This window comes from Acanthopagrus latus, chromosome 9 (assembly GCF_904848185.1).
Source record: "Acanthopagrus latus isolate v.2019 chromosome 9, fAcaLat1.1, whole genome shotgun sequence".
Lineage (NCBI taxonomy): Eukaryota > Metazoa > Chordata > Actinopteri > Spariformes > Sparidae > Acanthopagrus > Acanthopagrus latus.
In genome coordinates, this window is record NC_051047.1 from 24,241,705 (window position 1) to 24,264,675 (window position 22,971).

At 39.4% G+C, this 22,971-nt stretch overlaps 1 protein-coding gene across 1 annotated transcript in view; it reads left to right on the forward strand.

Annotated features, from left to right (window-relative positions):
* The window catches only part of dnah7 (dynein, axonemal, heavy chain 7), a 74,017-nt gene that overhangs the window by 16,338 nt on the left and 34,708 nt on the right, over positions 1-22,971 (forward strand). The window contains exons 20-36 of the mRNA XM_037108632.1: positions 1,471-1,664; positions 4,022-4,220; positions 4,427-4,567; positions 5,545-5,757; positions 5,840-5,949; positions 6,338-6,506; positions 7,035-7,137; positions 7,800-7,927; positions 8,119-8,331; positions 8,680-8,778; positions 9,109-9,357; positions 10,456-10,605; positions 14,576-14,758; positions 16,386-16,562; positions 16,920-17,051; positions 19,626-19,847; positions 21,012-21,209. Of these exons, the coding sequence (XP_036964527.1) occupies positions 1,471-1,664; positions 4,022-4,220; positions 4,427-4,567; positions 5,545-5,757; positions 5,840-5,949; positions 6,338-6,506; positions 7,035-7,137; positions 7,800-7,927; positions 8,119-8,331; positions 8,680-8,778; positions 9,109-9,357; positions 10,456-10,605; positions 14,576-14,758; positions 16,386-16,562; positions 16,920-17,051; positions 19,626-19,847; positions 21,012-21,209 (2,880 nt within the window). The remainder of the gene's footprint in view (positions 1-1,470; positions 1,665-4,021; positions 4,221-4,426; positions 4,568-5,544; positions 5,758-5,839; positions 5,950-6,337; positions 6,507-7,034; positions 7,138-7,799; positions 7,928-8,118; positions 8,332-8,679; positions 8,779-9,108; positions 9,358-10,455; positions 10,606-14,575; positions 14,759-16,385; positions 16,563-16,919; positions 17,052-19,625; positions 19,848-21,011; positions 21,210-22,971) is intronic.

The window sequence follows — 22,971 nt, forward strand, 5'->3', positions numbered from 1 at the left end:
CACACAGCCCAACACCGAATATCTGCTGTGTCAGTTGCTTTTGTATTACTAGCATCGATGGTGTAATTTGGCGATATCATATCTAATAGCTTGTATTGTCATGTTATTTGTATGTAGATGGTATCATGTAAACATTTCACCTTGCATATCATTAGAAGATGTGAAAGCTCTTGGATGGAGTTACAAAGCAAAAACAGACTTGAGGTTAATTTAGCACATCAGACAAAGATGAAAGCATCCTGTCCTTTTGTAGGTGAGCTCTTCAACTATATCAGCTGTTTCACTTATGGTTAAGTGTATCCATTTTCAAAAAGGTAAAAACCATGCTGACAAGTGTTGCATCCTTTAGAAGAGTGTTGTTACCCCTTGCAGGGTGAAATAGCCAACTGGGTTAATGAGGATTTAAAACTCTAAAGTTTCCTGTTTTCAACATCTCAACCTTCCATTTCTGTCCAGAGTTGTTTGTAATAAGGCAGAGATAGCATGCTCGCATGTAACTGTTTTTTTTTTTTTCACTTTTGTTCCCACCGTCTCTGTGTTCTGCTCCTTCCTGCATTTATTTCATTCAATTCGGAGGGTGATATCAGACTTTACGCTTCATTTCAGCATCGCCAACATTTTCATACGAGCAGGTTCAGGCATTCACTGTCCAACCTTGAAGATTAGATAGAGTTTTTATTTAGGCACTTCCTGGGGGTGACAGTTCGAGAGGATATTGAATTAGTGTACAGATGGGATGCTATCAGAGCTGAAATATTTCATAGGTGCCAGACAGGCCTCAGGTGAAATCTCTATTACCATCCCATCATAGATTTTTTTTTTTTTTTTTTACGGCCGCTGTGTGACAAGTGGGCCTTACTGTGGAACACAAAAATGGATGTTGCTAAAGGAAGATAGTGCAGTGTTTTAGTGTTACCTGCAAGGCAGTGGGTGACAACTGCTGACAACACTGCATTTGCTGGAAAAATATGAATACATCAACCTTTTGTCATATGTTTCCTTAATAAAGTTCACTACATTGCTAACACTAAAAATGTGCCTGATACAATGGAGTTAAAGTTAGTTTGTAATTGGGAAAGAAACTGTCAGCTGCTTTGTAATTGGTGATGTCATTTGAGTGGAAAGTGAGTGCAATAAGATTGCTGCGTTCTTTCAGATATCATGGCCTTGACTGATCCATTAGAAAAAGCTTTACAATCCAGAGAGACAAAGGAAACTCAGCTTTAGGTATTTGATAGCTGTTTGTGCCAGTTTACCACTGCCAAACCAGAGATCATATACTGAGAACTTGATATGAGATTTATCAGCTAACAGGAATGTTGCTGTTGTTCACTGAGAACCTTCATCAACATCTAACAACATGGACGTTATTGTTGACAATGAAATAGCCAATGTTGTTGAAAGTATATTGAAAGTACTTAACCCAAAGTGAATAATTGGTTAAACACTGTTCCCACCTATCTGTGACAGGACAAGCATGTGTTGGCCGTGATAGCCATCGACAAGATGCTGGAGAGGCTAAAAAAGTCCAACGAGCTTCTGGAGATGATCCTCAAAGGTCTCAATAACTACCTGGAGAAGAAGCGTCTCTATTTCCCACGGTTCTTCTTTCTGTCCAATGAAGAGCTGCTAGAAATCCTCTCTGAGACCAAAGACCCCACAAGGTAAACAGCTTAAACATGCAGGCATTATGGTGCACACAGCCATAAATATGTAATGTGTTATAATTATCTGTGATAACAATTAACAGCATCAGTGGATATCTGTGTATGTAGAAAAAAAAATACCTAACATTATTCAGCTCACTAATACGCCTTAACAAACCTCCAAAGTGGTTCTCCAGTCCTCAGTGATGACCAAACCTTGTCTCAGTTCACCCAGAGCATTTGCTTAATAATGAATGTAATTCCACACAAAAGATGTTCCAGCCTCTTGCTCGCTTCATGCCATTTCTATTTCTCTTTACGTTTCTGCTCTGCAATTCCTCTGTTCTCTCTTTCACTTCTGGGAGTTGTCATCACATCAGTGCAGATGCACACAATCATGAGCTCCTCTGTAAAGACGGGATTTCTTCAGTCGGCTGGGGAGGGCAGTGTAATGACGGGAAAGTGCTAGTTTGATTTTTTTTTTTTTTATACACTGGTTGCTGAATGTTACGCAACACTGACAAAGGGCTTGCTTTTATTACAGGATATAAAGGAGGCAAAGCACAAAAAAGTTGTAATGTTTTCACATCAGAATACTTGTTCCTATTTCCTGTTTTCCCTGAATGTTTTTTGCACAGTGAGTATAGCAACAGAAACATAGAGATGTGAACCCGTATAGAAGCTAGGAAAGACTGTTTACTGTGTGACATTTAAGAAGGGTTGGTAACAATAAGAAGGGCCTCGGAGGACATTGCACTTAAGTTGCAGTCACATTACTCAGGACCACTTCATGGGGCTGACAGTTGGAGAGGATATTTTTATTAAGAAGATATATTATATAGGATATATCACAGATCCTCCTTAGATATATAATATATACGAATTTTATAATATATAGAATGTCAGATTCCTTTGTAATGTATTTTGTTGAGTTGTATACTTGAGTTATAAAAGTTTCCAACAATGTTCAAACCCAGAAAAATCCACAAGTTTACTCATGGTAGTTAAAAACATGGCCTTGTCTGTGAACATTTGTCAGAAAGATTTTCATCAGCAATGGTGGTTGTTTGTGTGCTCAACACCAGCAAAGCAAGTTCGACTGCAGGATCATTTGTGTTTGTACGAGTTACTTGTGCAAGTGATTCTTCGCCCCAAACAGCCAGATTACTAACTGAACATTGGCTATAAGCTAGCATGCAATGGCCCAGACATAGGGTGTGTATGTGTCTGTCTGTGTGTTTTAATTCAGGTGAATTCAGCACTCACCAGAGACTTCTAACTCCGTCTCTCCTTCTCTCCTCTTCTCGGAAATGCAGTTTGTCTTATAAAGTACATTTCCCCTCCTGCTTTAGTCAGCCGTCACCATAACAGAACATAAGAACACAATAATGGAGGTCAGCTAGGTGGGTCACTGCTGCAGTCAGGTTTATCAGCAGGAGTGAAGATAAAGCCGCTTTTTAATCCGGAAATTTCAAAAGTAATCTCTGAGCTCTCCTCCCGTCAGTAAACGGCTCCAGCTCAGGCAGAGTCTGATGTAAAAACTCTAGGGGTCTATTCCTCCAGAAGGTGTGGCTCTGCACTTGCCTCCCTCCTCAAGCTGGCTGACTTTAAGCAGCTGTAAGACTGATAAAAATAATTTGAGACCTTGTAAATAGTAGTTTACCAAAGTAGTATGGACTCAAATGAGTTGTAGCTTTGAGACAAAGTCCTTCTTCTCATGCTTAATGTCAGCATGTCTTTAATGTTATTTGTGCATTGCCAAGAGTTTTCATTGTTCATTTTCAAAAACATAATTTCACAGGAGGGGGACAGGCATTCAAACTGGGCGCATCATTACTCTTTTATATCATAAATGCAAATTTTTACATCATTATCTGCAAAAATCAGCATGTACACTCATTTTAGATTTGGACTAATAAACTACCCTCACTCTAGGGGTAACATACCCAATAAAAACTCTGTAGAAGATATGTAGAATTTTAATGTAATTGTGGCATCTTTCAAACTATTGTTTTATTTCTATTCAGTTTTATTTTATTTTTGTAGTAGTTTCAATTGAATACAAGTCTTCATCAGAAAAATTGCAACAGCAACATCAGTAGTCACCCGTTATGGTTTACGCTGGATTCATTCATATACAGTTCTGCTGTGCTCTCAGATACATTTGTTTGTACACAGTCACATACTTGTGTGCATTTAGTGTGAGTAAAGTTTGGATGGGACCAGTGAATTAAGCTGCATTGGTTTAATTGAGTACAATAAATTAGCAAAATGTCCACACTGTCACTTTCCAGTTCAGTGTTATTCAGTTGGATCAGATATACTGTAGTGTTCACAAATACCTGATTCAGTTTTCTTCCCTTGCTCTCCTCCAGGGTCCAGCCACATCTGAAGAAGTGCTTTGAAGGCATTGCTAATGTAGTATTCACCGACGTGCTGGACATCACCCACATGAAAAGCAGTGAGGGTGAGGTGGTGCAGCTGCTGGATATCATTTCCACCTCCAAAGCCAGGGGTCAGGTGGAGAAATGGCTTCTGGAACTTGAGAATGGCATGATTGCCTCGCTGCATAAGGTGATGTGTGGATTATTAATGATTGTTATCTTTAAAGCTTCTTTATTCTCCCATGTTCAAATAGGATTAGACGCACTCAACTCAACATTTGACACCAAAACTGAACTCTGAGATTCAAGGGCTTTCCCCTATGCTTATTATTCTATTCCGTGATACATGTGGGACCATGGGAGTTAAATCCTCTGTTGCTGCTGGGTCCATTGTAGGTAATTGGGGAGGCAATTGAGGCATACCCCAAAGAGTTGAGGAATGACTGGGTGCGTGCTTGGCCAGGCCAGACGGTGCTCTGCGTCTCACAGGTCTACTGGACGAAGGACATTCATGAAGCCATCATTTCGGGACAGAAGGTGATCAACTACTTATTGTATACGATGACATGCAAATTGTGTTTTCTCAATCGTGTTTGGGTAAGGTCCATTTTCATATTATTTTGTTGCCATACATAAGCTCACTTCAGTTTAGCCCCAGTTGTGTGTCTGATGTACAGAACAGTGTACACAGACATACAAGCCATAGTGATCTGTTTTCCTTAAAAATAAATGAGTGTCTTGGAAGAACCCAGAAAACTCAGAAGTTGAAAAGCAAGCGAGCAAGCCAGCATGCTTTTCTGAAACTCATCATCAAACAGTATGCTCTCAAGTTCCATGTTGTCTGTATCAAATCTGTAACCATGGCGACGCATGATGTGAAGTATGTCATGTCAGACACAATGCGTTAGACTGCCTGAAAGATTTAAAAGGTTGTCAAGATGAGGTCAAGAATGTCTGATCACTTTTGGATAAACTCCATGACAAACAGATTACCTTTCAATCAGTGTGCTACTTACAATAAAGACTCCAGATTCCAGTTGGCACTTTCTACAAGCTGTTATCCAATTCAAAACAGTCCAGCTTTAAACACAGAGTAGGTACGGGACTCGCTGGTCTGAATGAGGATTACAAACTGTTTTCAATCTGTCACATCAAATGAACTGCACCAATATCTCATAAACTGACACATCTTTTTTATGCTGCCATAACCAGTTGTGGTTTCCAAACCTCTTTGAATCACAGGTTATATGTACTGTATTTTTGAAATAGCCTCCAAACACAAGTTTTTACATTTCCCTCATAAGATGAAGATCATGCCCAGTCAGCGATAGCTCTGATAAAAGAAGGAAAAGTATGGTGTTCATCTCTTGGACAGCTTGACAGTGATCGACGTAATAGTTGTTTGCAGGCATCAAACGTGTGACCTTCATAGATGGGGTCTTGATAGCATATTCCCTGTCTTGATAAAATCCAGCATGCTCTATCTTCTGTTTAATCATGCTTCTCTCCCTCAGGCGTTAGATGCCTACCTGGAGCAGAACAACAAACAGATTGACGACATTGTGGCACTCGTACGAGGCAAGCTCTCCAAGCAGAACCGGGTGACCCTCGGAGCCCTTGTTGTGCTGGACGTCCATGCCAGGGACGTGCTCGCCACACTGGTGCAAAAGGGGATCAGTGACGAGAATGACTTTGAGTGGCTTAGTCAACTGCGCTACTACTGGGTGGTATGTAATAGAGGAATGGGTTGTTTGGGGATTCATTTCAACTGTCTGATTGACTTCTGAACTCTGCATCACACTTGTGCAGGAAAACCACCTCCAGACCAAGATGATCAATGCTGGTTTACCTTATGGTTATGAATACCTGGGCAACACTCCACGTCTGGTCATTACCCCACTCACTGACCGCTGCTACCGGTAAAGATACTATACAAGACCACTCAACAAATGTATTTTTCAGGATGCTTGTAGCTACTTCAAAACAATCACTGCTTCACTTCGCTAATTAATAACTGTCCCTGTATTGCAGTTTAAAATCCACCCTCATTGCAGTATACGAAAATATAAGGTTCCAGTGATTTTTATCACTCAAAAGCTCAACCAGATTCCACAATATTGCTTCCCTGCAGTGAAGCTTGCAGTCACTTCAACATCTCATAAAGTTTTTTGACAGCAAGCTAGAGTGGACAGATGTCTATTTTGATAGATAGAAATATATGTACATAGCACAGTGAGGAGACACATAAAACACTGACAGGACATAAGGTATTCATTAGCCTTCTCTTGTCCATTCCTCCTTTTTCAGCACTTTGTTTGGTGCCCTCCACCTACATTTGGGAGGGGCCCCTGAGGGCCCAGCTGGCACGGGAAAAACTGAGACAACCAAAGACTTGGCCAAAGCTGTGGCCAAGCAGTGTGTAGTCTTCAACTGCTCTGATGGACTGGACTACATCGCTCTGGGCAAGTTCTTTAAAGTGGGTAAAACTCTTTCACTATGAGTCAGAATTACTAGAATTTTCTCACTGCTTGCTCTGCAAACTTTATCTCTCACACACAGCTGTGACTGAACACATCAGCAAAAGCCGATACACACTGTTTCCTACACAGTAGAGAAACCAAGCATGTAGAAGAAATAGTTTACTAAGCAGATATTCACTCTTCAGATGGAAGTGTGCCAGAACAGATACTTCTACTATAGAATATACCAGTAGTCTCACTATCAACACATCAAGGAGTCCCATGCTTTAATGTCACTGTATACAAAACACAACAATGTATACTTAATAATACATGGTAATACCATAGTAAAAGTGTGTTTGCCGACCATTATGCATCAAATACACTATATACGCAATAAATGTAGTATATGTAATATATGCCACACCTATTTTGTGTCAAAAAATGTTTTTGTTAACACTGAAATTGCCTACACCTTACTGAAATGTCCTCCCACTTGCCACTCAAACAGTTGTGTTCATGTGTGTCTGTGTGCGTGTTACCAGGGCCTTTTGTCGTGTGGAGCTTGGGCCTGCTTTGATGAGTTTAATCGCATTGACTTGGAGGTGCTGTCTGTGGTGGCTCAACAGATTCTCACTATACAGCGAGGTTTGTGCTGTTATTTTTTTATATATCATTTTTGACTTCTCTGCTTTTTTTTCTCCTTTGATCTTTGCATAAGCATTCAGTATACCGGAAACAATTTTGGCATATTCTCACTAGTAAAAAAAAAAAAGAAAAGAAAAGAAGCAGGTTTATGACTACAAAGAGATGCAACACAGAGCCGAGGCAGTTTGTGAAGGCTGGCCAGCCGAACTTCAAGCATAGCTTTGTTCAACGCAGCACAACAGTGTGTCCTGTGCTACAGGCGTTGAATGACTTGCACCATAAGATGCAAGAGCCAAAGGGAATACAGATGTTTCTTTGCTCAAAACTAAAGCTGGAAAATACTAATAGGTTTCTGTTACTTAACTTGAATCAAAAATGTGTTGTGTGAAGTGTGATGTAAAGGTTACAAAGCCATCTCAAGCAAATTTTGGATTTGGGGCAAAATTAAATGGACTTGAAACTGCTTATCTGACCTAAGCAGCAGTTTGTGACAAATTTAAAAGCCAAGTCTATCGTCTGGATTTGTCATCTATTGAAATGGTGTACACTTGTGTATCTACATAGTATCTATGGATATAATCCCCTGAGTGTGCTCATTACAAAAAAGTGACCAAAGTACAAGTTAAAAAAAACACTGTATCTAACTGCCTCTGTGTGTCCAGGGATTGCTGCCCACGCTGAGATGCTGATGTTTGAAGGGACAGAGCTAAAACTGGACCCCTCCTGTGCTGTGTTCATTACTATGAATCCCGGGTACGCTGGTCGCTCTGAGCTACCAGACAACCTCAAGGTAGACTCAGTTTCTCAGCCATTCATTTCTATCTAAATGTCCAAACAATGAGTCACATTCACATGACTGTGAGGAGTTTAAATCACAGCATTGAGCTCAAAACATAGTCTTCAAATTTTACTGATGTAAGCTGTGGTTTTCGACGTAAAAATGTAAAATGTTTTGGAACTAAAAACTGTCTCCTTCACCAGGCTCTGTTCAGGACTGTGGCTATGATGGTTCCGGACTATGCAATGATCGCGGAGATTGTGCTCTACTCGTGCGGATTTGTGACTGCGCGGCCCCTGTCTGTGAAAATTGTAGCCACTTATCGACTCTGTTCTGAGCAGCTTTCCTCGCAGCATCACTATGACTATGGGATGAGAGCTGTCAAGTCTGTGTTGACTGCAGCTGGAAACCTCAAGGTATCTCAATACTGATTCATTATAATATGATAGGATGGAATTTTTGGTTGATTTACTGAAACACTTGACCTGATATATACTTTACATATTATATCTTTCAGTGTGTTTGATATTGACTGAGCACAGACACTAAGCCTGTTTCCTTTTTTAATTTTAAAGCCCACTCTCAGAGTACAGGGGTGTCATTAAGACACTGACTACCTCTTTGCAGTGATTTTACAGTGACATTTGTCTTCATTTAGGTCTGCAATTCAACCACTTCTTATTACATTTCTGTTATGGGGATTTTTTACTTGTATTTTCTCATCTTCTCATCATTTTCTCCTCTTTGGGTGTGTTGAACCACAGCTTGCTTTTCCAGAGGAGAATGAAGACACCCTGTTGCTGAGATCTATTATCGACGTCAATCTACCCAAGTTCCTGGACCATGATCTGAAGCTGTTTGAGGTGCGACAGAGTTGAGCTCCTCCTGTCTTGATTAATGGAGCGATACACATCAAGTGATGTCTGCCCATGTTAATTCCAGTCAGTTCATTTGGAACCATGACACTCAAGGACAATTTAAGTCTGTTTAAGTCACAAAGGTTCACTGGATTGTGTGTGTGTGTGTGTGTGTGTGTGTGTGTGCCAGTTTCTGAAAATGTGTGTGATCAAGGTGAAACTGTGTATGCATGGGAATAAGGTTGTGTTTAAAACTGTGTTAAAGTATTTGTGTTTACTCATTCAGCTCAATCTTCTCCTTTACTATCCCCCATCTACTCTACCTTTCCATCTCAGGGTATCACCTCTGACCTCTTCCCGGGGGTCCAGCTCCCAAAACGAGACTACCGTGTCCTGCTGGAGGCCATCGAGGAAAACTGCCAGCGTATGAACCTGCAAGTCACCGATTTCTTTATTGAGAAAATCTTGCAGATCTATGAGATGATGATTGTGAGGCATGGTTTCATGCTGGTGGGTGAGCCCTTTGGAGGCAAGACCAGTGCCTATCGTGTGCTGGCAGCAGCCCTTCACGACGTCTGTGAAAAGGTATGATACCCTGGGCTGTAGAGGAAAATGACCACTGTGTTCTTCATCTGTTGACGATAACAATTAAGACATCAAATCTTGGTATTCAAACTGTGGTATTTGGCAACATTTTGAAAGAATAGTGAATAAATCAATTGCAATAAAAGTGGAGAAAAATTGGATGTTGAGCTGTATGTCAGCATACTCTGTTCCATGTCTCCTTGCATGGTACTTATTCTTGATCAATAACTGTTCTACACTACTTTGTTTCTATTCGTTGCGTTCCCGTAGTTGTCCTTGAGATCCAACTTATTTATAATCCTCTTGTCAGGTATTAACTTGGTCAATTTGTCAGGAATCGCCATTTTCAGGTGGTTAACCAAGCATTTTTTAATTGTATTTTATTACAAATTTTGTTGGGGTCTCCTGAGTCCTTGGGACATGAAATTGCTTAGTCAGTAAAATAAAATTTTAAAAAATGATAGAAACCTTCATGTCAAGTAAAAATATGCATTACACTCAATATCCAAGGCTTATCTGAGTTACATGTTTGTCCCAAGTAAACACATCCATCCAATTTGTCAGAGCTGTAGTCTTTGTTTAGTAGTTATCGATCTCACGGTGAAGAGCAGAACTGGCTTGTTGTATTTACATGGCTGAGAGGGCTGAGAGGCATCCCACCAAGGAGACAGATGAAGGCCTGCTGATGGAACGCCTGGGAATGCCACATTTATCATCGTCATTCTTGTTGCTGCACATCCACTGATCATGTCCAACCCTCCCTCCCCTTCCTCTCCTTTTCTGTTGTTTTTTTTCTTTTTATTCTTCAGCAGCTCACTATACTCATTGTTTTTAACTCAAAGTGACACCTTGTCTGAAAAGCTGTTTGTTGCAGTTTTTGCTTCCTTTTCCTCCATTAGCAGAAGTCCTGTCATATGGACACTAATCTTCAAGCGATTCAGTCGTGCCAAAGACAAGTTTGTCAAATTAGTGGCCCGTCATGCTCATTTCTGCAGTTTTTTTTAATTTATACACTATATGTGTGTATCTATTTTTTGTGCATCCCATTCTTGAGTTTATGATATCTATGTGTCTTCTTTATGTCTGTTTCCGCACCAGGGTTTGATGGATGAGAACCAGGTGCAGATCACAGTAATCAATCCTAAATCCATCACTATGGGCCAGCTGTATGGGCAGTTTGACCCCGTCTCTCACGAGTGGTCTGACGGCATTCTCGCGGTTAGCTACAGATCCTTTGCTGCTTCTCAGGTACGATGACTGCTCAGAGTAGACTGTATTGGTTTAAACTTTTTGAGGATCAACACAAGGAAAATAACACACTCTTGTATAACTTGTGAGGACCAAGTTGATTGAACGATACAGATGTGCAGGGTTAGTCACACACCATCTGTTCTTCTTTGTGAAACAAAGCACCTGAAGTCCAACATAATTGCACATTATTCATCCATGTTGATATATGTGGTAAGATTTACATATTTATGAAATATGTCACGCTGCACAAACTCCTGTATGGAGCCAACTGAGCATAGGAACTATGGGAGCCCTAACATCACATGTTGGCTCCCACTGCTTTTGATCTGCTTAATACTGTGTATATTCATGTGGACCAGTGTTTTTTTATGCAAATCCTGTGGGGGAGACTGTGTAAAGTTGATTAATCATCTCCAATGGAAGAAAAGAAAATGGTGTCTCATTCAGAAATACAAAAACCAAGACCAGACCGCATGGCGTACTTTGAAATCGTCTTTAGGTTTTATTGAAGCATCTGTATTGAATGTCACCAAAGCAAAATCTTCAGAGCCATGTTATGTGTTATGTTATGTATCAAAACAAGCTCTAGTTTTTATATTTTGTCTCATATTCTTGATACTCACAGACACATTTAATGAATGTCTTTCTATTGAAAATTACTTACGTAGTAAACAAACACAAAGCAAAAATACTGTTTTTTTTTTTGTTTGTTTTGTGTAATTTAACATGCCTTACAGACAGTTTAGAAGTGTGGTTCACTGGAACTACGTTTGAATTGTGTCCTGTCAGTCAGTCAGAATTAGACAGTGCTTTGTGTTGAATTGATATACAACAAATGTTAACAGTCCTCTGGGTTTGTTATGGTGGAACTTAAATCTGAAAACCTTCTAGGTGTTTATCAGAGAGGCTCCCTCAGTCATGATGGAAGGTGGGTAATCCACATCATTTATCCTCATGGAGATACCACACCTCCTGGTGAATGAGGACATGGCTGAGGAGCCGAGCTAGGAAGGTGACTTACTTTTGGGATCCTCTGAGCAATTTTTCAAGGTCATGGATTGAGTCTGTGATGAGGATTCCTCTCTGTGATTATACAGGCAGACACATATACACACACAGCCCTTCTGAGATGTAAAACACAGGCAGATACTGTACTGTTTGTAGTCACTTTTCACAAATTTGCCAACCAATACTATGCTTCATAATACTTGCATTTTAAACATTTTTTGTATCCACAAATCTCATCGTCTTGGATTATTAAACACACAACCTTCTCCTGAAACTGTTGTGCACAGCAAATGGCTCCCCCCACAACAGTATTGACTGATGCACTTTTTCCACATGTCAGAACAGTCGGGACTTTGTTTTGGTGAAGGAAGTTTAGCTTTAGAAGAAGCTTTAGAGTAATATTAACATTTTATAAAGATGTTTCTCAGAGGAACATGCAGTGCGATGTCTATCATGCTGTTCAGCATCAGCTGGACGACAGTCAGACGGGTTTCTTTTTGATGTAAGCTTCCAGCATTTTAAATATATGTCATACTGAGCTTCTGACATTAGATCTTTAAACTTCTGTATGATGTTCTGCTGTTTACACTTCTGATCCTCAGTCATCTGCATTTTGTTTACTTAACAAAAACTTAATCTTAGCCCCATTAACATAAGAGTTTTCTTATTCTGATTACCAAAGGCATTAGCTGAATTTACCACCATTGTTAGGATGACATTGCAGTGACTGTTTCTATCCCTTTTTCTGTATCGGAATGATGTCGATGTGTTTTTGTTCCCATATTTGAATGATGCTGTGAAAAATGAGCACACTGAACAGTTTCAGAAGAAAATGATTTGGGTATAAATGGCCTCTATATTACGGACATTGAAGCTACAATTAAAGTTTATTGTAACTGGAATTGTAGCATTTGTTTACCCTAGAGAAGAGGTGAAATGGTCGGAGGATCTAGAATAAGTATCATCATGTTTCAGTGTGTTTCAGTTCAAATCCACTTAGTGCTGGATGCTCAGTTAACTTGTTACTATGTGACTGGAATTGTTGTACAGAGGTATCAGTTGTTAGCTATCCTGACCTTATCAAGTCATGTGTCCTATTCAAATTTGATCCACTTCTATGAAAATTACCATTATCCGTCAAATAATGGTATATCAACGTAATGACAGTAAGTGATACGTAATATCAGCATAGATCACAGGCTTTAAAACCAATCCTGTCTCTATGGAAACAGGCATTTGAAGCAACGTTGTGCCACTAGATAAGGCAAAAAATATCTCTGTCTCAGCTACTTTGTGCTGCTGCTCAAAATAGACATTCAAGCTACCTACAGTACTTGTAAAGCAGCACTGAGATGACAGTAGAATTATTCTGTTCCTTGAAGCCATGTGCTACCTCCATAACAAGTAATTGAGAAAACTGCTGCTGCACTTCCTCCTATGGCTTCAAACCTTCAAGCAAGTTATACTTGAGACGCACTAGGATGTGCCCAGAGATTCAACATGCTCAAATGTTTCATGTTATAGGGAGCTGTGCAGCCAGAAGATGAGACTTAGATTCATTATTGTCTCCTCAGTCTCAGTTTACGAGTTTAGGATGGATTGTTGTACAATAGGCATGACATTCCAATTAATTTCAAGCTGGTGGAAAGAAAGGCTGCAGTGACAGGGTAAACAAAAGAAACATTCTGCTGTCTTGTTAAATTTAGATCTTTAATAACTCTCTTTCATTCATACACACACACTCACACACACGGACAGTGATTTACTGATGGCAGTGGGTGCACATCATAACGGAAAATCATTTGTTTGCCGTATTCTCAAATTGTTTCCAAATGAACTTGTCATTTTAAAAACTGTGTTGGTATATAAAGTTGTCATTGTACAAATTGTTTTTTTGTCAATGAATAAGGAGTGTGAGGAGTGATTATGACAGCCGAGGCAGTACATACTGATGCAATGAAAATAGAAAACAAGAACAAGGCTGGTCTTAATTCAGTTTCAAAAAACTCATTTTCCTCCTCTGGGTAGAAGTCTCTCTTTGTTTTGCATCTTTTTTTTCCTGCATCGCATTTTACTAAACTAATTCTTTGTGTGCTAATCTGGAGTCAGCAGCAGTGTAGTGTATTAAACTCACTGCATATACACAGTGCAATTTTCGTGCTTTTTTTTTTTTTTTTTTCAGTGCCAACGCTCTCTGTCAGATCATTACATTACGGCGTACTCACTTTCCTCTCAAGTACCAGATGGCCCCAGCTCAGGCATCTCCATTTGTTTATATTTCAACAAATCAATTTAAAGCACAGCCCTTGCCAGTCCATTTAACTGGGGAATAGACTCTTGTTGTCATCCCCCATTATGACAGTGTAGGTGTTAATTTCATTCATTTAGCAAAGATTCTTCACTAGCATTATAATGCACAGGAGATGTTTCGTGACCTTGAAAGTAAGCACACAGATTTCTGTCAGAGGGAAGGTAATGGAAACAGTATGTGCATACGATTAAAGGATACTGGCACTGTCTTCATAAACCAAGTGGTATAATGTCAGTTCTTTTTGTGCACTTTTAAGCCCCCCTTCTAAACTTTAAAGCTCCTTGAATACTTAAGATATTTAGCATATTTTAGTTTGTCTTTTCCTTGAAGTAAAAATCCTTCTCCTCAGAGTTTAAAAGTGTTTATCTGTCAGACTGTTTTTCTGCCTCCTTACATCCATACATTCCACCTTCCATCTGTCAAGCTGCCTCGTCATCAATTATTACACAGTTTTACACTTATAGCTATATTTGTTTGATAGGGAATGTGTATTTCCCTTTTGGTTAGGTAGAATAAAGAATGTAGTAGGTAACCAATGTGGTCAATGTGGTGACTGTTTCTGACCTTTCTTGAGATGTAATTGTGCCATAAAGTGTGCTGAAAATGTGTCTTCAGCGTGTGAGCAAGCATATTTCTTTCTCCTCGCAGAGCCCCGACAGAAAATGGCTCATCTTTGACGGCCCAGTGGACGCAGTGTGGATTGAGAATATGAACACAGTGCTTGACGACAACAAGAAGCTGTGTCTGATGAGCGGTGAGATCATTCAGATGTCGCCACAAATGAGCCTCATCTTTGAGCCCATGGACCTGGAGGTGGCATCGCCAGCCACAGTGAGAAACACCTTCACTTTGATTTAGGGTTGGAGAGGCTGGAAAATGTATTGTTATTTAGAATGGTACATTTCTCTCTACACAGATGGCAGTTTATCTTCTGCAACTGGTTTTGAGCACATTCTTTTTTAAGAATAGCCCATCGCTCTCTAACCAACATCACCTCATCATCCTTCCAATGACACACAAATGCCCTTCATGCCTGTCTTTATTGCATGCTTTCTTGAGTATTCTTTCTAAATGGTCATGCCCTGGTGCTGTCTGCTTTCACTGTCTGTTATCTACCTGAATAGAGTAGAATTTGTCAAAAAACGGAACAACTGTACAAAACCTTTGTGGGTTTTATTTCCTTGGGTCTGCCTTTTGAGATCATATTTAGTCTTTGATTTTTATTAATGTGTCTAAAGTGTGTGTCTAAATGGCTATAATGAATGCTATTAATCACAGACAAACACAAGGAAGTACTCTGTTCAAGAGTCTATTAGTATATTTTTGATTGACCTCAAAATATCTTCGTGCATTTAACCGTTCCAGGACTTCATGTCCTACCAGAGTGAAATCACATAACTACTTTTTCCCTTTTTCTCTGATTGCATTCCCCACTGAGGCCATGTGAAATGTTTTGCAGGTCGTGTTTTTGCTCAAGGAGATAACCAACAAATTATAAATGCAGTCAGTCATAAAACTTTAAAACTTGCAAACAAAAACATCACAGGCTTTGAAATAAATTGCGATTCCTTGTATAGATCTAGAGAATACGTTAAAAAAAAAAAAAACATTGAAAAAAAAATTGTACCTCTCCTTATGGTCCTTTGTTGTGAGGCAGTAACAAAAGCGCTCGATTTCAATACATAGATGCCTTGAGAGAATACCTTTGCATCTCCCTGGCTCTATGTGTTTATTAAGCAGACTTCAATTTTTTATTCTCTGTAGCCTGCCAGCTGTTCCTTTCAACATACTGAATGCAGAGGCATCAACATTTTTTGTGATCACAGCGAACTCCCCCTACTTTGTGCAGGGTCCCTTTTGTGCACTGTTAATCTCTCCTTCTCTTCCTTTCCTTCATTTTTCCTTTCTCACTGTCTTTTTTTTGTCTATGAAAGTTACTAACCCTACCCTTTATATACTCTTTTAAAGACACACTCTTTTCTTTCACTATTTCATATCTGCATGCCTCTTAGCTACTGCTCATACATTATGTCTTCACCGTACTCAGCTTATCTTTCCTCTTTTCTTCTAACTTTACCGCCACTGAAGCTATTGCTTGGGTGGGTTTCGAAGCTATGGGATCTAATTTAAAAGCTTCTCTATAGTAAAAGGTAGTAATCTAGCTATCGGATTGCCATTAAATATGGTATCACATATGCAGGAAACTTGTATACAGTATGCACTAGTTTAAAGGATATGATATGAACTATTTGGATGAAGTCCATAAATATAAAGATAAAATTAAGGCTCCAAACCACCACAATTCTAATTTGTCTTATTGATAATGGTGATGATATCTTAATAATCATTAATAGAGATCATCACACTGCACTGGGCATAGTATCCTTATAAATTGGTTGTTCTTTGAGTACCACTGGTTCAGATGTGTGTTTTAAGATGTGATGTGTGTTTATGGCAGGTGTCTCGCTGTGGTATGATCTACATGGAGCCTCATATGCTTGGTTGGAGGCCCTTCTTACTGTCCTGGCTCAATACCCTGCCCACTACAGTCAACGAAGTGCACAGAGACCTCATCACTGCCCTTTTTGATCGCATAGTGCCTGCCTGCTTACAGCTCATTCGAAAGGCCACCAAGGTGCTAAACCATCCTCAGTTAATACAGTGTACTTCCCTGATGGAGTTGGTTGGCAAATAGAATAATTGTCTTTCCTTGAATAAGGGAATTTTTCACTGTGTCTCTACAGTATGAGGATGTTTCTTTGGTTATTGATATTATGTCTGTGTGTTTCTTCCTGCATGTTTTAGCAGAAAAGTTGACTTTTAAATAGTTCCATTTTAGTTTAGCTTCTCTTTTTCTTGCAGCACTGTCTCTTGATTGACAAGTTTAGTCAACTGTGCGAACCTTCTAATGAGTTCTGAGTGCAGCACTGTACTCAGACATCACTTCTCCTCGAGTTTTGATGTGTTTTTATTTCTCTTCCACTGCTCTCAGGAGCTGTCGCCGACCTCTGACACCAATCTAGTCAAGTCCCTGATGAATCTGATGGACTGTATGATGGATGAGTTTCATGATGAAGCAAAGATGAAGAGCATGAACGAAAACGATATTTGCTCCTGGTTGGAGGTTTGTGAACACACCCACTGCTACTATTGCTCGTGCTACGAATAATTATTATTGTTTAATTAACAATGATAAGTTATTCATTGAATATGTTAAACCACAGGTGGTTACAGCAACATAAATGCCCATTATGGGTTATTAGACAGCATTAATGTGTTAATTAAGGTTTATTAAGCCCAGTGTTCTGGAAGCATCCTGCCAGGTACAATATACACACATAACATAACCAAGCCTCTGTTTCTGAGGTCTGAGTATCAAACATCTACTTGCATAATGCAACAACAAAGCAAACGTACAACAGTTGAACCACAATAGCTTAGAAACACTAATAGAAATGATAGAATGATAGAGATGATAGAAATCACCAATTTGTTACCATTTCATCTTCTGTCAAAAAGTTGCACTTGAACACACAGTAAAGACTCTAGCTGACCATTTATTCTGTGCGTGTATGAGAGGAAATAAGTAGTAAGAACTCTAAACAGTGTTGTTATATGCTCAGAATACAAATCGAGAATATTTCTGGTTTAAAAGAATTGCAATGTCAAGTTTTGTTTTCCCCACTGATGTTGTAAGCCTGTGGTTTTGCTTGTGAGTGCAGAAAACCGTGGTGGAGACAAAAAAGGCTTACATAAGTGAGAAACTGCTCTAAATGGGTAAAATGACCGGTTTACTTGACTGGATAGCAAGAGAAAAGAGACAAGAGCCACTGGTGCCAGATACACTGCAAAACTACAGAGGACACTGACCAAATTTGACAACATATTGACGGACCAGTCTCCCCTGTTTTGACCTAGTATGGTAGTGAAAACAGGCAAACTTTCTACGTTCTGTTTTTCCTTCTCATCAGTTCCCAAATTCTGCAAATGCCTTTATCACAGCCTAGTTAGAGCAAATGTTGTAACACATGTATGACATGATCAAATTGTGTGGTACAAGTAATCTGTAGCTGTAAAGTGCAATTGAATAACAACAGTTCCAACTTATTTATTTGTCTATTTGGATGGATCCCCATTAGCCACTAATATGGTAGAGGCTTTTCTTCCTGGGATCCACACAAGTGCAAATTACATGGTAATATAAAACAACTAAAAATCCAAGACACAAAGAAACAAACAAAAAACAATAATAAAACAATAAAACTTCTAATGACAAAAACAATAACACAGTACCCACATTGTCTCTATAGTCAGTGACATATTTGATACAGTTTGTAAAGCAAAGGTAATGAAATGAAATAAACATAAAACATGACCAGAAATGTCTCTCACTAATGATCATATATTCAGTAATTAGTAAAACCCACCCTGTTTAAAGGGCAGCTGGTGTTCTGTTGCATTAGATATTTCATCCAAACTTTTTAAAAACAGTTTTACTTGTTAACTTTTAATGTCTGATGGTAAGGTATTCTATAGTTTCATCCTTTTGTACATGACAGTAAATCTCCCTCATTAGTTTTTGAGACAGGAAGTAAAAAACAGCCTCCTTATGCCTCTCTGTTATCAAAGTTATGGGCCTTCCTGGTATAGTGTTAATATTTAAGAGGGATCATTTTACATCTGTAGCTTGATTGAGTGATGTTCAGCGTAAGACATTCTGCTGTTAGTTCTGTATTCCCTCATGAAATACATGAGTTCACAGCTCAAGTTGTGAACTGAAAACAATAGAATCTATCCAATGCACAGCCAAACTCTTTGTTTAACCAAACAGTAAACCCAGATATAGCAGCCCCCAAAAAGCCTGCCCCTTTCTCTCTTTTACATACTGTATCGAACAAGTCTGCCTCCGAACAGGCCCACAAAGCGTGGAAAAGTTTTAGCAGATGAGTGCTTTTTCTGCCCCCCTGCATGAGTTCCAATCGATTTTTTTTGGTCCTGAATCCTGTCTTTTGAAAGCACTGCTATTATCCCCCTGTGGCACACTGCACTGATGAATGCCTTTCAACCTCTTTCTCCCATGTTTCTCAGCCATTCATTATCAAAGTGTTGAATTAATCAGCCTTTAAACAGCAGGCGCTATCATGAGGCTGCTAAGCTGATGATAGCTCATGAGGCCATTGGAATTTTCAATGCCTACAGGATTCCTGTTGTTTTTCCCAACAAAGACATCTGTGCTCCGTGGATTCTGGTGTTTGCCTCATAGAATAACATGTGTACTGTACATTTGAATCAGTTCAATGATTTTAATCTTGTCTGTGCAATGAGAATGTTGACAAACTATCTCTATTAAGATACTTTTATGAGAGTATCTATTTAGTAACCTGATAACTGGATACTCAGCAATAATCTAGAAACACTTTACTGAACATAAATGTCTATATTGTAGGAACAGATTGTAAAATATAATGAATAACAGAATGTACAAAAAAATGCAGCTGTAAAGTAGGTGATTTTATGTTACCTTTAAAAAAAAAACACCTAAAACATTAATTGTATCATGTGTTACAAGGTCCATGTTTATCCAGTTATAATATTCTACTTAAGCAGCCAGTGTGAAGCATTAATGCCTTCATCCAACTAACAATTTGACCCACAAAAGCAATAAAGGCTGTCCTTATTTTTTTTTTCTTTTACGCAGGGCATCTTTGTGTTCTGCCTGGTGTGGTCTGTAGGTTCCAGCTGTGATGATATCGGCCGAAACAAGTTTGATGCTGTGGTTAGGGAGCTACTGAATAGCTCTCTAAGTGAAGAAACCCGAGCCTGCCATGGCATCCTGGCCACTGTAGAGGCTCCAGCTAAACAGCTCACAGTGCCACTGCCCACTGATGGAACAGTGTACCAATATCGCTTCATTAAAGAGGTACGGCTGCTTCTGATAATTGTTAAGTGGAAAGAACTGCGCTGCATTTTTATACCTCCACGGCGGCGATATCTGTGGCCGAAGGTGTAATGTAATTCGAGCTGTCAATCCATACATCCGTCCATCCGTCTCATTCTTGTGAACGCAATATCTCAAGAAAGCCTTTAGGGAAATTCTTCAAATGTGGTTGGAAAGATGAACTGATTAGATGTTGGTGGTCAGAGGTCAGTGTAAATTGGCACGAAAACCAAATATATCCCTGTCATAAAAAAGAATACGAATGATTATGCCATGCTATACAGTATTTTTTGACCCCAATAAATGACAAAACCATTTATGGTCTTGACAGAGTTACATACTGTTATTTCATTTTTCTTTTTCCACAGAGAGCAAAAGAGGCATGCTCATTATTTATCTTTGTGTGACCTTTATTGTGTCTCGCTTCAGTCTCAGTCACACAGCACCACCTGCACCTAATTATTTGCCAGTTAACTCGTATTTTGTTTTAATTATGTGATGGAAAATTCAGTTTCATATCAGTGTTACATACCTGTTCCCCCATCTAAGGAGATTTGAGATATTTTGTAAATGTGTTTTGGAAATGTGTTGAAAGTCCACTGTAACGTTTTCAAACCCCCAAAGGTTTTAGAGAGAAAATAACCTGGAATTGATCTAAACTGTGTGACATGTATGCATTGCATTTATTAGAAATTATCCAGGCTATATTGAATATAAAATGGGTTTGGTCAAGATAATCTCTTATTTTACAACTTCATTAGAGGGAAGGAGTTAGTATGGATTTAACAAAGAAGTCTGGCTATACAAGACTATTATGGATTTCTCTTTAGTATCAACGGCTGAGGGATGGTCGATGCCACATCTAGCTTCAAAGCCATATACCAAATATACATCATGTTGATATTTTGTAGGCTATTGAGGGAAAAGGTCATATAAGATTAGAGACCTTTTATGTACAAATACCTGAATGGTCTGTCTCTCACAGTGTAGGCAAATCCATGTGGGTGCTCCGTTTTGTCATACTTTAACATCTACAGCCAAAAACTAGATATTATGTGTCCACTTGATATGTTTTGTTTGAGTAGAAGCACAATTAATTTTCATATCTTAAATGCAACTCCTAGTCCTTTTTTTATCCCTCTGCAGGGCCCAGGCAGGTGGGAGCTCTGGACAGATGAGCTAAAGACTGCTCCCCCCATATACAAGGACATGCAGTTCAATGAGATCATCGTGCCCACTGAGAACACAGTGCGCTACATGGCACTGATGGAGCTCCTCGTCACCCACCAGAAGCCCGCTATATTCATCGGTCCCACTGGTACCGGCAAGAGTGTCTATATTACAGTGAGTCATCTGCTTTCTATTATTTTATTAATGTGACATTTGGAAAGCACTTTAGTATTGAGCAGTGTTGAGCAGAAATGAATTTTAGGATAGAATGATGCAGATACACCACATCCAGCAGATTTAATCGACCACGGCTATTTAAAGGTCATATTAATATCATTTTTAACTAAATTAATCTTTTTTTTTTAAGAGTACGTTTATAGAGCTTGGAGAAAGGTGGAGAATAATAGTGTCTGTTTCCCTCAAAAACCATTATGATTGTGAATTAAAAGTTTTAATCAGGTCCAAAGTGATTGTTTTGTTTATCTCTGTGTAAGAATTCTGACAGTTGTTTCCAGCTGATAAAAAGGTTGCTAACAATATCATAACGCCAATGGTGTTGGTATAAGTTTGCACTAAGCATACCGTACTGCTTTAATGTTAGCTAGCTAGCGTAACTATTATAAAATCATGCTTGTTTCTGTGGCTGATATCTATGAGTGAGTACAAAAGGGGCCTGTCAGGCCTTGGTGGAGGTGTGCGCTCTACTAAATGCCGTTCTACAACATTTGTTGTAACACCATTTTTGCGTGTCATGATTATTTTTTTTAAGGTTCAGACAATCCACAGTAATTACTGAAATAGTATAAAAAGGTACTTTGCAGAGTTTAGTTTTTTGCAAAAAATCATTTGGTGTATCCGTAAGGCAACATGTATTTTCTTCCTCACTAAAATTACTTTTTAGATATTCCTAAACCTTCATTGTTACATGTATATGTGCTAGCCTGCAGTGTTCTATATTTTGACGTTTGCTAGCATATTACTATGCTTCATGGTGCATTTACCATCACCATTGATCATCGAAATAGCAGGAAACCTTCGGCATGAATGTGAATCATGCTGCCTGTATCCCCATGCATGTGAGTCCCAAGATACAAACTAAACTGGGACCCATTCATCATAACATTGCCCACTGTGCTACATGTGGTCTAAAACCTCCACAGGGTCCCTTTAATTTGCTTGAGCTAAATTGGTCTTTTTTAAATTTCTCCGTTCGTCTTTTTTTCTGCCCATCGTCTGCTCTCCAGGGGAATTGGGGATTGGACTTCAAGCAATTTTTATTAGCAGAAATGATTATTTTCATAACCAGAAAAACACTGTCATTCTGTTGGTTGAGTGAACATTTGTTTCCAAGCAGTGTAGTCCCAGCCTCAGGAAACTTAAGCAAGTGCTCCTGACACACAAATTATTTGGAGGCAACACAGCCACAGACACCAGGTGTGAAACAGCCACCTTGGAGGAATACTGAGTATCTCTCCGCAGACCTTCAGCTATTTATATCAAGGACTAATCCCCCCTCCTTCCCATTGCTTCATTAGTTCCTCCATTAGTGTGCTCAAACTTGAGACTCTGGGGTGAATAGAGATCATCTCACTGGGGAGCCTGCCTGTGTGGTGGAGCAGCCCTGTCCCGTGCAACCAGCAGACCGTGGCTGAATCCCAAATCTGGCAGGAGTGATAAAGGAGCACCAGCTACTCAGACTATAAGAATGTGACTGGCACGATGCCCGCACCAATACCATCAGACATCTGTACACAAGGCTCCTTCACCTGCCTCAGTGGACTCTTGAGTGAGACAGACAGAAGCTGTGCCACTGGTTTATAATTTAGTCAAGAGGATGATGATGCACTACGGCTGCAGCATGTGATCATTCTCATCACAAGCCCCCTTTAATTATGCAGGTCATTACCCACATGATTTCACAATTGTGTAAGAGCAC